We start from the raw sequence: 14,448 nt of genomic DNA, 5'->3' as shown, positions 1-14,448 counted from the left end.
CCAAAAATTCTAATTTCTCAGTCTCACTGAGCTCAGATGGGGGAAGGAGGAATCTTTTTGTAGCTCTGGGTACTCCAGTGACTTAGGGCAGTTGAGTTTCTAGCTAGACTGAAATGGGATTCTGTTCCTGGGGAAAGCAGTGTTGGCGTTGGATGCTTTACCTCTGTCACCGCATTGGCAGATACCGCGGTGCTGATACAGCATAATCCATGAGAGAGACGTCTTCTGTTTTTCTAGGTACTGCAGCCATCCTTCCTGACAGAAGCTTTCTTTTCTCTTGGCACAGCTGTTTGTACTGGGCCTTTGTTAACGTACTGAAGTTGGCCAAGAATTTTAATTTTTCTTATGTAGTGTTAAGATAGTTATGTTGGCAAACCTTTGTCATCTATGTGTGGCTTGAGTTGTGCTGTGACTTTGGAGAAGTTGCTGCTGCTTCTCTGTGACTCGGTAATAGAAATGCTATCTGTTAAATACCATGGTAGGTATTATTTTTATGTAATGTGCTTTGAGGATTCTAAAACCCCATCTGGTTCTGCTTAGCAGTGGAATTTAAGTGTGCTTTGGAGGCTCCTAGACTGCCTTGGTTTACGTGTTGAAGCAAGCAGAAACTGGACAAAGTCTTTAATTCTGGGGTAAGTCGTGGCTTGAGTATGGTGGGGGTGAGAAGAGATTGTTGTTTTGTGCTCCAAAGATAGGGCTGAGAAAAACTAGCACTTCCTCAAATGGCAGCGATAATTATGGAAAGACCAGTGAAACTAATAAACAGATCCAGTTCTTCCAGTGTCTCTTATTTACATTCTCTAGTCTGTGAGGATTAAGGAATTTCAAGTTGCTTTGCTAGGCTGCAGCACTTGCATGTGTAAGCAATGCATTTGTGTAGCTTGCAGTCTTGTCTCAGTAGCGTCTGACTTCTGCACAAATATTTTGGTAGGTGCTTATTTAGTGGGTTGGTTTTTTTTTTGGATGCCAACCTTCTGAAAATTAACCGAAGAGGTTGACTAAAATATGTCCTGTCAAATAAATCATACAAGATATGGGTCAGTTTTACTTCTGTTATAACTATGTGAACTCCCATTAACTTATGCTAGAATTCTTGCTTTGATCCAGGAATGAATTTGGTCCATCCTCTTCATTGAATATTTTATTTAGTCCTTTGAGCAATTTCAGAGCATCAGATTACTCTGCAGCAGAAAAAAACAACAAAACCTTCCAGCTCTGGAGAAAATGAAGACTATTCTGTGTCATAAACAATGCTTGCACTACAGAAAAGTGTAGAAATGCTTAATGTTTTATCAATTCCCCTAGCATATGGGTGTTGGAAATATGACATTCTTTAAAATTATGTATTAAAAAGATGACAACACTTTTCCGCAAACCACCTTGCAAACATTTCTCATACTTAAAGGGATTCTTGAAAACATTAATTATTAAAGAGAATCTGATTTTTTTTCTAGTTGCAGCATGAAGCAGTTCAAAAATATTCAAAAAAAATTTTTTTTCTTTTTCTTTTCTTTTTTTTACTTAAGATGTCACTAAAGCACAACAGCCCTGCAGTCAGGTTATGCTGATACACTGTGAATTCAAGTTGTTTTTCTACTCTGGCAGAATTGGGTTGCTTGAAGAAGGGCGTTTTAGAGCCAGGAGGGCATGCAAGCGGTCTTTTGTTTCCTTTTTAAAAGGGTTCAGAGGGAGAAGGAAAGGGAAGGTCTTTTTACCTTTTGCACTGCTGTTGAATATTGTACAAATATTCCCTCCCTGCCCCCGCTTCCCCAGGCTGATTGGGAGACTGGACATGCCTACCCTCACACTCTGCACTTAGGTCATGCACCAAAAGAAACTGGGCCTATGCAGGACTTACAGCCGTGTTATATCTGCTGTTCACACTGTGGCGAAATTGAAAGGTTGAAGGACTAACTCTGTTGATACAGGTTTTTTCCCCCCAGATTCACTACTGAACAAATGTTGTAGCAATCTGATACCGCTAGATGGTTGTAAGATGTCCATTTATGGCATAGGCAACAAAATGCCACCAACAATATCGGGCATGAGGCATCTGGTGATGCAAAAATATGCAATATATATCAATATTTTGCTAACACAACCTATTCTTCTAATGTCTTATTCTGTATAAATGCCTTATTTTTTCTGCCTCCAAATTTTCTGTAGCTTATTTTCTGGTAATGTACCTAGGCTTTGCCTGGATAATAATAGCTATGTGAGCCTTACTGAAAAGGTGCCGTTTTGAAATTTTTAGAAAAATTAGAACTTCCGAGGAAGAGAAAGCATTAAACTAGTTCCAATCAAAGTCACCTTCTCTACTTTTGAAGTTCAAGAGCAACCAAGGGCCACTGAGTCAGCCAACATCACCAGCCAATCAATGACCTGTTTAATTTTCAAGCTGTATGGTCTCTTTATTTGCTCCGAGTTCTGTTTTTAATAAATCTGTCATTTATGTCACACACAACCTCCCCACAATTAAGTTGTGTAGGTTAAAATGTCCTATTTCTAAAATCTGACTGAAGTATTGTTGTGCTGAGAGTGATCAGTGAAACTTAAACATGTAGATCAAATCTTATCTTAAAAAGTGAGTAAACCTTTATATTTTTTGAAATATGTCACATGCCTCTGAACTATCTGATTAGGCTCACCAGAGTTTTGTTCTTCTCTTTCAGGCATTATGTTGCTTGACATACTCGTGACATTGCTTTTGGGGACAATCATCTACTACTTCCTTTCCAGGAAGAAAGAAGAGACATTACCCTTTAAAGAGGGATGGTGGGGCAAGGGACAAAAGCCTGATGCTGAAGAGGATACAAGTATTCGTCCATTTAAGGTGGAAACTACAGAGGAAGAGCTGAGCGTAAGCAAATTTCTATACTGGGGAGAGAGAAGTATGAAATGGCCAAATAAAAGCAGAACTTCTCTGGAAGTAGTTTTTAAACTGAACCAATAACTACATTTGTAAAAAGGAGGGATGACCAATTTGCAGGACTTGCGGGAAGGGATTTTTCATTAGTTCAGAAGATAGGTGTAGATAGGTAGAGTTCATGTCGTGCTATATATCTTTGTTCTCAGTTGTCTGTCACAGGACTGCTAGTAAATAAACCTGCTCTGTAAAGCTTAATAGACAGGAAAACTGTATTCCAGACTGTTCAGCTCTGCACTCCTGTTTGTGCTCCTTGCTCAGACTGGTTGTATAGACCAGAATAAGAATAATGTCTTTATTTTATTTCTTTCAAAGGCAGTTAGGAATATTGTGTTTTCTTGAGTCTCTTTTGTTTGCAGCTAAAGAATGTTGCAGCTCTTAAATGCTTGAATGGTAATTCTTCTCTAATTGATTATATATTCTGGTCAACACTAATACCATGGTACTAAATACTGTAAAAATATATATGTTGCAGAATTTGTTGGATAACAAAGCTGTTGATTGTGCATGTTTAATTCAGGAGTTGTGCAGTTTCCTAGATCTGTATGGAGTAATGATTTAAACAGTACTCATGGGATTGCCTGTGTTATTCATTTCTAAGAGATTACTTTCTCTGTAAGGCCTGTTTTTTTTTTTTTTTTTTTTCTTTTTAACGCTTCATTGTCCTCCTTAGTGATATAAATGGACATTGATCTGTAATAAATATGATTTCCCCTTACACTGCAGACACAAAGCTAGATACTAACCTACAGATTTTTTGAAATGCACAGTACTATATTGTAATGCTACTGAATCATAATCCATCAGTAGTTTTGTTTCTAAATAAATTCTTACATAAACTAGGGATTAAAGTTATGCTAGCATATATCAGATAAAACTCTTTTTTGGGTTTTAAAGATGCTGAGCATGGACAAAACAGCATGTATGTAATGACATGTTAAAAGCTTTATTTAAAACCCAGGCTTTCTGTACACACTAGTTTGACCACATAAGCAAGTGTTAAAGATAGCATACCTTTCTTGTGTTAAATGCCACTAAAGGTTAGCTCACATACTAACATCTTACCTAGACTGAGACCATCTGTAAAGTGTGAGGCACGAGCCAGTGTATACACGTAACTCATCTTAGTCAGAGTAGGAGTTGTGCTTATGGCTATATTAGAAAATGCTGCTCAGGTTTAGACCCCACAGAGGTCTGAGCGGGGGCGAGTGGATCTCCAGAAGTCCCCAACTATTCTGTGATTCTGTTTGCAGTCGGAAGGGGCTCTTGGCTGTCCTTCCCTGCTGAGCAATTTTGGACTGAATTTGCAGTATCTTCAGCATCAACCATAAACTGTTGAAGTGCAGTACCACGGTCACTTTAATAGCTATTCTAGAGTTGGAAACTGTTATTCCCAGTCTGATTTCACCAACTTTGGCTATGTGAAATCTGTTGGTGTGTTTACCAGTGAAGACACTAAGCCTGTTGGTTTGGGAAGGAGAACAAAAGGTCTGAGCCAGGTTCATGCATTGATGGTGAGACTGGGCTCTCAGGTAGCCTGGGGTACAAAGTACCGTGGAAAGGTAAAGCAACTTATGCTTTGAAGCCACTTTAGCACTTTTGATAATTGTTCTGCAGGGTGCCATATCCTCTATTTAGCTGGCAAGAGAAGAGTAACAATGTGATATGGAGACATGTATCATAAACAAGCTTCTTCATAGCTGCCTGTTGTTTTGGAGTTCTGTTAGAATGGGATATTATCTCTGTGGTTATCAGCCTTGCAAACAGATCAGTGCTCCTGAACAAAGACAGTGAGAGTTTTGAGGACAGCTGTGAGTGGAAGAGGAAGGAGGGCATCTAGAGGAAAACACAAACTGGAATGGGTGATGGCGCATCAGCAAAATGTACAATGTCTTTGGAGAGATTTTTTTTTTTAATTGCAGTTGTTGTTTCACTTGGGAATAACTAGAAAGCATGCACAGTAAATAAAGCCCAAGCTGGCAGACACAAATGCTTGCAATATCTCTTTTCTTCTTTGTTTTTCCCTTTAGGATTTGTTTAGGAGACTTGACCAGGCTCGATTCACTGAGCCACTGGAGAACAGTTACTTCCATTATGGGACTAACTCGGTTTATCTCAGGAAGGTTATCTCCTACTGGAAAAATCAATTCAATTGGAAGAAACAAGTCGAAGTTCTCAATAAATACCCACAATTCAAAACGAAGATTCAAGGTGTGTGGCTTTTCCCTTAAACATAAGCAAACAGTAATGCATAATCTTGTCTGCAAGAGGTCTCTGTGGTATGCATGCAGCAGCAGTGGTGAGAAACTCCCTTGTCATATCTGAAATATTTATGAAAAGGAAGGACACGTGGAATCCCCTTGTGCATGGATGGGTCCTCAGTTGGCATTAACAGGAGCCAAACACAGGCATTTGAAAGCAGAACTGGATCTTAAGATGTATACGTGTTCCCCATGCTGTCGTGCAAAAATACCTACAGATACTTCCTCTCTTCCGGTTGCTCCATGTAGTTTGCCAGCTGCTGCTGTCACGGTGACGCTGCCTGTCTGGCAGCCGTGTCAGCTGGGGCAAGCTGGCTGCCCCTCTGCAGGGTTGATGAGCTCTGCTGCGCCATTTCAAGCCCTTGTAGGCCTAGAAACAGAATGCCTTTCCCTGGAGATGATTGATGTGCTGCCGAGAGACCTTCTGAAAGGGGTCATTCAACTAAGATCTGCCAGTGTTGGTGCTTGGTCAAACCAAGTATTTGAAATGCTTGAATTAGGGCTGTGCTTGGATCACTTGTGGGTATTGTTGTGGATTTGGAGCAAAGCAGATATCTGATTCGATGGCAAAATTCAAGCTTGAATCTATCCTATTTTATTTTTACTTGAACCCATGCATGTACATTATTTGACATGGAACAGCGGACTGTAATATATAAAACAGATTTGTGACAATAAATGATTGTTATATAGCAGGTAGACATAAGGGCTTTATTTAAATGTAAGTAACACAGTTAGTGCCACATGAGATAAAACGCAGAGTCCTCCCTTAAAAAAGGAAGGGGGGAAAAAAAAGTTTATTGCCTGAGACAGAAGAAAGGGAAGAGAGACTAAAGACAATGCCATGTAGACAGCAATATGAAGAGAGTTTTTACACTAAGAATGATTACAGAGATGTGCAGGAGGCCATGATAAGACAAAATCAAATGTGAAAGATCAGATTCTTAACTTCTGTCATCACTGAAAATTTTTCAGAGAATACAGAAATTCACAGAATTGTAAATAAGGATGGGGAAATCTCAGTCAGTGAGAGAGGCTGGGATTGTTGGTGAGCTGGGGCTGATGCAAGTAAAAAATGTTTATAGACATCAAGAAGTGAGGCATGCAGGCTCTACTGATAGAGTGAATTGTTGTATCCTGGAAAGCAAAGCCTTGAACAGATTTGAGAATAAGCAGTTCGCCAGGAACTCCTAGTGTGATGCTGTGGCATGTCTGTTTATATCTCATACAGATCACACAGGAAATACAACTGCAATTTTTACCTTTTTACTTAACAGTGATGAGACTATGGTTTCTCATTTTGGTTTACTCAAAGAGGTACTGAACTTTCTGGACAAAAAGAAAAGAACCATAAAATCAAGCTGCTTAAATCTCTTTTAGCAAGGCATTTTTTTCAAATTCTTGATTCAATGTGATTAGCTTATCAAAAATTAAGATGTATGACTTGATTACAGGAGGCCTCCACAGAGAGGGAATGCTTACTGAAGGCTTTTTAAATTCCCTTTGCTGCCAGATTAGGATCACTGGTGGAGACAGAAGCCAGACATGTTCAAATGTAAAATAAGGCATGCACAAAACAAGGAAAGTGATTAACTTCCCCGAAACAAATGGCTGCTGGCTGTGATGGAGTCTCTCGATGCCTTCAAGTCGTAACTGTATGTCTTTCAGGAAGAAAACTTGTGGTTGGCTGAAGCCGATCTGGCTCTACGTAGGAATATTTGGGTGAAATTTAAGGGCATGTGATATTCAGCCACTTGGACTAAATGATGTAATTGTCTCTTCTGCCTTTGAGGCTGTGTGAGTCACTGTGTTACCATTAGTAGATTGCTTCACTTCTAGGCCTTAATTTGCCAATTTATTTTAAAACAGAAATATGCCTACCTCATTTGGCTGCTGTGATGCTTAATTGCCCATTATAAAGTACTTTAAGTTCCTTGGATAACTGGATCCACAGAAGCGTAGTGTGCTTGCATAGTCAGCAAAGACTTCAGAATCTGTCTGTTCTATGATTAGTTTCAGTGTCATGGTAAATTTGGGCGTGTTAATTAATTATTTTATTTTTTACAGGTATTGATATCCATTTTGTTCATGTAAAGCCTCCTCGCTTGCCTGAAGGCCAGTCTGCAAAGCCGTTATTAATGGTTCATGGTTGGCCTGGCTCATTTTATGAGTTTTACAAAATTATCCCTTTCCTGACGGACCCTGCTAGCCATGGCTTCAGTGATGAACACATTTTTGAAGTCATTTGCCCATCTATCCCTGGCTTTGGCTTCTCAGAAGCACCCCACAAAAAAGGTATGATGTGTGGGAAGAAGTTGAACTTCGTACAGCCCTTGGTCTCGTAGTGATAGAACAGCCCCTGCTAGCAGAGCAATCCCTCCTGGTTCCTCTTGTTTGCCCAGTGTAGAAATGAAGAGCCTGCGTGTCATGTGGAAAGAGGGAGATAAGAGTGTGACTTCAGATGACACCATTAATTAGTTTCAGGAGCAAGGTATAGATAATTTACAAAGGACTATAAAAAGTTATTAAGTGACAACTGTGAATTGCAGTTCATGACTCTCTGAATGGTATGCTGGTGATCAGTGTAAACTTAAATTGTTACTGTTTCTTCTGGTTGTTTTGAATCTACATTCAACAGCATTATATAGGGAGGTGAGAAGCAACAGTTGAAGCAAATCAATTCAGGTATCTACCTGGCAGATTGCAGCCAGGTACCTGCTTGCTCTGCCCGTGCTCTCGAGTAGCCAAACAGAAGCTGCAGGAAATCTGAGCTCGGTAGTATTTAAGATGATGCTGAGCTTAGTGTCTAACGGTGTGTGTGTAGGTGAAGGATTCGTGGGGAGGGAGGAGGCTGGCTTTGCTTTTCCCTACTTCCGCAGTTATGATGTGACAGTGCTATTTGTGTGTATTCTGGAAGTGGTCAGCATTTGGTGGAAGATCATGTTACTAGTGGATGCTTCAGGTTTGCAGCCATCATTAAGCTGAAACTGTGTGCTCATGGTAGACAAATTGGGAACACATTCCCAGGGCAATGCTCAGAGCCACTGGTCACGCTCAGCTGGAATACCACTGTGATTAACAGGGAGACCAGCAACCCCTCAGTGGGGCAAGCGCATGGAGAACCATTGAGGATAGGAGAACAGTGGTTTGTAATGAGCGCTGGACTTTCTCCTCCTGGTTTCTGCTCACTCTCTAGACCTTGGTGTGACAAGGGCCTCAATAGCCTGCCACTAGGAAGAGCGAGGCAAGCAGAATGGACTTGTAGCTTCTTAGGAACTTGGCTATTGCCTTTACTGGGAGAATAAATGCTGCACATGCATAGCAGGAGTTAATGCAGTATTTTATTTTATTTTTTTTTTAACCAGATTTTGATTCTGTAAGTGCTGCTTCTGTCTTTTATGAACTGATGCTCAGACTGGGATTCAGTGAGTTCTATGCACAAGGTGGTGACTGCGGCTGGCTCATCTGCACCAATCTGGCCCAGATTGCTCCCAAGTGAGTACCTCTTTGGTACAGTGCTAGATGATTGGCATGCAAAGCTGTTTTATTCTTTAAATAGTAAAGTATTGCTCATGCACTTGAGAGTTCCTAGCCAAGTCCTCATATGAGCACTATGCAGTTTCTGTCTTCAGTGCTTGGTGTTAAGCGGTGATCCAGAACTGTATACTCTTCCTGTGTTTCTTCCAGAAGGACAACCAGTTGCGTAGTAGTTTTCGTGATGGCCCCAGATCAGGTCTGGGGTGAGACAAGTATTTGTAGCAAAAGGAGGATCTATGGCCTAGTGACATGCTGATTACTGACAGTTGCCCCTTTGACTTGTTTCCACATGAAAAGCCATACTACAAAGTACAGCTAAGGCGATGAGCAATGATCTAATTACTGGATCAGAATTCAAATATGTCCATTTTGTTAACAACATTTTAAATTTAACAACTTTTAAGTCAGATTTTATTTTTGTTAATTTGTGTGGGGTTTTTCTGTTTTTGTTTTTAGCCATATGAAAGGCCTTCACTTAAATTTTGCCTTAGTTACAAAATTGGGATTCGCTCATGCACTCTCCATTCTGCTGGGACGCTATCTTCCATGGCTCTTCAGATTCCAGGATGAAGATGTTAAGCGGATGTTTCCCTTCTTGGAAAAAGGACTCTACAAGATCTTGATGGAGTCTGGCTATTCTCACATACAGGCTACAAAGCCTGATACTGTTGGTAAAAACAAACACACACAAAAAACCCCTTCAAAGCTCAGAATACTTAGTCTGTTAATTTTAACTGTACTTTTCTTTTCTAGAAACAAAGTACTGCTTAAAATGTACAGAAAATCTTTGTTTTTCCAACTAAAATGGGAAGGTTTGAGATTGTTAAAGGTATACTCCTCTTCTATGTGCAAATCAGAAAAGAATACATATCTGTGTATAGTATTTAACTCATTTTGTTGTCCGAAAAGCGGATTCGTTGCCCGGTGTGCAATGAGCCAATAATTACACACTCAGGAGAGACATTTATTTATTTATTTCAGAGTTGCGCAAGCCTGGGTGCTCGGTGGTCTCCCACAAATCGAGCACACCCCCCCAACTTTTCAGGTAGCATTTATACAAACAAATTGCCAGATTTGCGACTTTCCCTTGTACACTGATTGGTTAGTGATTTCTTCATTCCCTGGGTCCCACCCCTGCTTCTCAAGGTCCTGATCAATTAACACTGCCCCAGCTAGGTCAGTAGACGTTATCTCCCAAGGTCCTGAGGAAGAGGACATAATCCAGACCCCTTAATTAACACTGTTTCAACAGTGAGAGGAGGCTTTGCTTCCCAAGGTCCTGGCACCCAAACAGGCCTTATTTCTCAGCCTTGGCATCCTCCCTTCTGGAGAGTGGGGCACAGGAATGCAGACTGCTTGTAACTCCCTTATCTTTCCAGCCTGCACCAGCTCTGAGGCCTTTTCTTAACGAACTAGGAGCGCGGCCTAAGGCTTCAGCAAATTTAGCTACTTATGCTAAGCAAGTGTGCGGCTACTCATGCTAAGCAAATTCTATCTAAGATAGAAATTATCCAAATCTACCTACTTCAAACATTCTTTCTGAGCTTCTCAGGGTTGCCTTGTAACAATTTCTTGCATGCAGAAATGGTAAATCCGCACATCGAAATTTTGTTAATGGTTGTGTGCCTGACATTCTCTAAATGCTGCTGACCTAATTTTCAGTTTTCATAAATAAAATAGTTTAGTTAATACTTTACCACTTCACCAGGGACTGCAATTCCATTTCAAATGCAGCTACGCTGAGAACAAAGTATAATTTCTTCACAGAGAATGCATCACATTTAAATGATGTAAACTACAAGAAGCCTTTAGCTGTCTCAGCATACAAGCTAGATTGTTTATAGGATAAATGATACCTGAAAAGTAAATCAAATTTAGTTCTCTCTCATTGCTCGACAACTGATTCAAGAATACTGAATATATCTTAGTTTAGTGCAGCAACAATTTACTCACTATGGATTAATTAAGAACACAGCTAAAGAAACTATTTTCTTAGTACAGAAATGGGTATATTCTTAAAATGTGTAAGCAAAATGATAACTAAATGGATTTTAAGTAATTTGGCTTGCTTTGAGTTGTAGTCTCTGAAAATTTCTAGTCTCTTAATTCCTTCTATGCTTCAAGAAAAGATGGGGAAGCTGTGGGTGACAGATGGCTAGACCCAGTTCTGCTCCTTTTGCTGTGGCTTTCTGGCTGATTCTTGTCCCTACCAGTCATCTGTGGTTTGTCAGAGCAGACTACACAGACTGTGAACCAGCAGTAAGTTCATGTTTTGGGAGCTGAAGCAGGAGCAGTCCTGCAATTTTGAGGATGAAGAAGAGAGGAGCATGGCAGAAGTGAGGTTTCTGCGGGAAAAAGACACTCTGCAGAAGGGAACATACCGTAGGTGGGAGAGGCAGGGCCAGGGAGGCTGCCAGCACCTTCCTGAAGCTCCTGCTGGGAAAGGGCCACCTTGCAAAAAAAGCGATATGACAGGGGAGTCACAGGCAATCGGTTAAAGAAGTATCCAAAGTGCAGAAGTTGTCTCTGGCTTTTGGCTGATAGTATGCTCTTGATTGCTTCAGAGCTGGCTTTTGATCAAATTGGCTTCTGCGGATCTGATTTCATACTTGTTCTGTGGGAAACTTGCATGAAGTGTGGGTTCATTTTCAGTTGATTGAAAAGCCTTAGAATTTGCCTGTGTTAGAAGTGCTGTTAGGATCAGTGTCATTTTTTCCTATATGTAAACTGATGCACTCTTCCTCATTTCCTTCACAGTTAAGTATATGAGAACTGGTTATTGCTTGTCTAGTTCTGCAGATCTGGAAGGTGTGCTAAATATAACTTTTTGTAACATTTGGTATTTCAGTTATAAATGTTAATTATTTGATAACTGGAACTCAATTACCATGTTTAACTTGTAATTATTGATGAAATTGTGCTAGCTATACTGGTAGGCACCATAGAGGGAGGGCTGGGGTTGCATGGATGGGACTTCAAATATATGCTGTTCTTCAGCAAGAGCTTTTTCTAAGCCAGAACTGAGCAGCTGGGACAGCTTATGGCCCCTGTATTTGACAGCATTAGGCTGTATTAGCAAAGTTCCAAGAGCAGGTGTGATTCTTCTGTCCAAACAAAACAAACTATAAAAGGTATATTAAGCTTTGTTCCAGATTAAGGCAGTTGGCTATTTCTAATGCACAAGAAGGAGCTTTTAATAAAGCCTTGCTCTTCCTTAATGACTTTCCAATAATCCCTAAAAAGGTTTTTCCATTAGATAATGAAGCAAATTTTCCTGGTCTCTTTTTACATATGTAGGCATGTGGAGTTTGGCCCTGTAATGCTGTTAATACATGACAACTTCCACATTAATGGAAGCAAATCTTACTTGGCACACCAAGCTTAATCTTATTAGCTCACCAAAAAAAAAAAAAAAAAAGCCAGTAGAAATCCAATACTGTTACATCACTTTAGCTCACACTGCATGTTTTTTTAATATGGAACCTCTTGATTTGCAGATACTATCAGTTTATGATTCAACAATAAATGGCTCTGACTTGTTCTAATGCTTTTTTTTTTTTCTTTTAACACAACTGCTGGAACAGCTTTATAAAAAGTTATCTACCCTGTATTAAAATGGGCAGCTTCTAAAACAGTCTGAGGTCAACAGCAGGATATTCCAATTTTAGTTAAATTTTCTTCCTCTTTTTCAGGCTGTGGTTTGAATGACTCTCCTGTAGGACTGGCTGCATACATCCTGGAGAAGTTTTCTACGTGGACTGATCTGGAATTCCGTAATTTAGAGGATGGAGGAGTAGAGAGGTAAGGACTTCCTCTTCTGCCATTTTGGATGATGTGATTAAGCCCTAAGTCATAGCTAAATAAATGTCTGTTTTGACTATTCGCATTTTGCAAGGAGCCTGTAGTGACCATAAACAATACACTGCTGTACTGCAAAACGCAGAGAAGCAAATCGGCTTTGAAGGCTGACCTACTCCATTCCCACCTTGATCTCCTAGAAGAGAGATATGCCCTGTAATTTCTGGGGATTAAAAAAACCTGACTTAGGTGGAAGACTCTCATTTGGACAGAACAATGAGGATTTGGTCTACATTAAGAAGCTGGAAAATGGAATTCATGATTCATTTTAATACTGATACTTAATTCTTTATGTACTTGCTTTAAATTAATCAGTATTACTTCACCTACCTAAACTTTGTCCAACTTCTGTCAGGTACCTCAGCAGTTTTCAAAGGGGACACCTGAGTCTCAGATTTCTGCCTCAAACTAAGAGTGACTTCATTAGCAGAGTCACATTAAGAAAAGGTCCAATGAAAATTGATTTGAATAGCACGTTTCCACTGCATACAGCTAATACTTTGGTATGAAACACGCACTATTTATGGAATGTGTTGGTGAAGTTCCTGTGATGTCTCTATGGAAAGCTTAGGGTAGCATTGGGGATTATGAATAATAAATGCCACAAGCTGTTCCATGTGCTCTTCTGCTCCTGTCCACCCAGTCTGGGGACAGTACAGACAGCTATGCTGGAGCAGAAGGCGCTTGTTGGGGTCTGCCTTCCATGTGGAAGTTCAAACGTCGCTTTCTAGTTTGTGTCTGAAAGTCTAATGTGCTTATTTGGCCATTGACATGCTTAGAAGAAAGGGGAAAGAGGTGGAAGTAATACAGTCCATCTCTCAACTGTTTTCCTTATCAGTGAGTTATCTATTCAACTAATTTTGCTGTAAGAATTTCTTTGTACAACCAAAGCAAGGTCAAGTCCTTGCCAAAGTAATATAAAACAGTAAAATGGTATTTAGCCTCAACTGAGCAATCTCTGGGCTGACCTTTTCAGGAAGTTTACCCTGGATGATCTTCTCACCAATATCATGATCTACTGGGTGTCAGGCTGTATAGTCTCCTCAATGCGTTTCTACAAAGAAAATTTGCAGAAGGGAATGGGCACACAGAAACACGAAATGTAAGTAGTTTCTTCTTTAAATATTTTGCCTTGAACTTAATCTTATGGTGGCTGACAGGCCTTTCTGCAAGTTTCTGAATGCTGAGCAAAAGCAGTGCTGCGTCACGATGTTCCTTCGCAGGACAGGACTCTTAGGTGATGTGCAGTGTTGCTCTTGGAAAACATGTTGGAACTTGGTAAGAATCGCGAAACGTCAGTAAGGAGCACTGATCAGAACAAGACTGCTTAAGGACTTCCCACTCATGGTTTATCCAAGTAAGGAAGAGCATGTGCAAGTAGTCCAGGATTTTATTTCAGGTATTAAGTTAGGCTGTGACTGATCCATGTATTCCAAGTTTAGTTTTATGTAGGTCAGTTACTTTTCTGGAAACAGATTGCCTTTTTCTGTGAAGGATTTAAGTCCTACTTTTTGGAACTTCAGTACACTGACAAACTCTGCATCATCTGAAAGTCCAACTGATGTTCCTGCTATGCAGGAACACTTATGGCAGCAGCTTGGTTGTGTATACTTATGTCAGCTGGAGTATTAGCAAAGGCTTAAACCTGCCCTGAGGTATTTGCAGCCACAGCTCACTGCTGGTATTTATTTAGCTGTGAAATGGTGCTCCCAAGGAGCTGACTCCGTTCTTAAAGCTGTTGTGGCCACACTGTAGGCAGTATCCCCCTCCAATTCTGCCTACATGAAATGAGATATATGAGCTTCTGCACACCTAGAGTCTCAAAGACCAATGTGAAATTGGGTAGCCAGTTTTCAGACTTTCAGG

At 40.3% G+C, this 14,448-nt stretch overlaps 1 protein-coding gene across 4 annotated transcripts in view; it reads left to right on the top strand.

The window, feature by feature from the left end:
• EPHX1 (epoxide hydrolase 1) overlaps nt 1-14,448 on the top strand; it is a 30,377-nt gene that overhangs the window by 14,082 nt on the left and 1,847 nt on the right. For 3 of the 4 annotated variants that reach the window (XM_064509946.1, XM_026094647.2, XM_026094646.2), the window contains exons 2-8: nt 2,673-2,860; nt 4,957-5,137; nt 7,255-7,482; nt 8,553-8,682; nt 9,181-9,395; nt 12,417-12,525; nt 13,559-13,684. In XM_064509946.1, coding sequence (XP_064366016.1) covers nt 2,673-2,860; nt 4,957-5,137; nt 7,255-7,482; nt 8,553-8,682; nt 9,181-9,395; nt 12,417-12,525; nt 13,559-13,684 — 1,177 coding nt within the window. Of the gene's footprint in view, nt 1-540; nt 633-2,672; nt 2,861-4,956; nt 5,138-7,254; nt 7,483-8,552; nt 8,683-9,180; nt 9,396-12,416; nt 12,526-13,558; nt 13,685-14,448 lie in introns of all 4 variants that reach the window. The other variant, XM_064509948.1, reaches the window with a different exon arrangement.

The sequence above is a fragment of the Dromaius novaehollandiae genome, chromosome 3, assembly GCF_036370855.1.
Source record: "Dromaius novaehollandiae isolate bDroNov1 chromosome 3, bDroNov1.hap1, whole genome shotgun sequence".
NCBI classification, from domain to species: Eukaryota; Metazoa; Chordata; class Aves; order Casuariiformes; family Dromaiidae; genus Dromaius; species Dromaius novaehollandiae.
The sequence above is the reverse complement of the archived record's forward strand: the minus strand, read 5'-3'. Positions and strand labels throughout refer to the sequence as shown.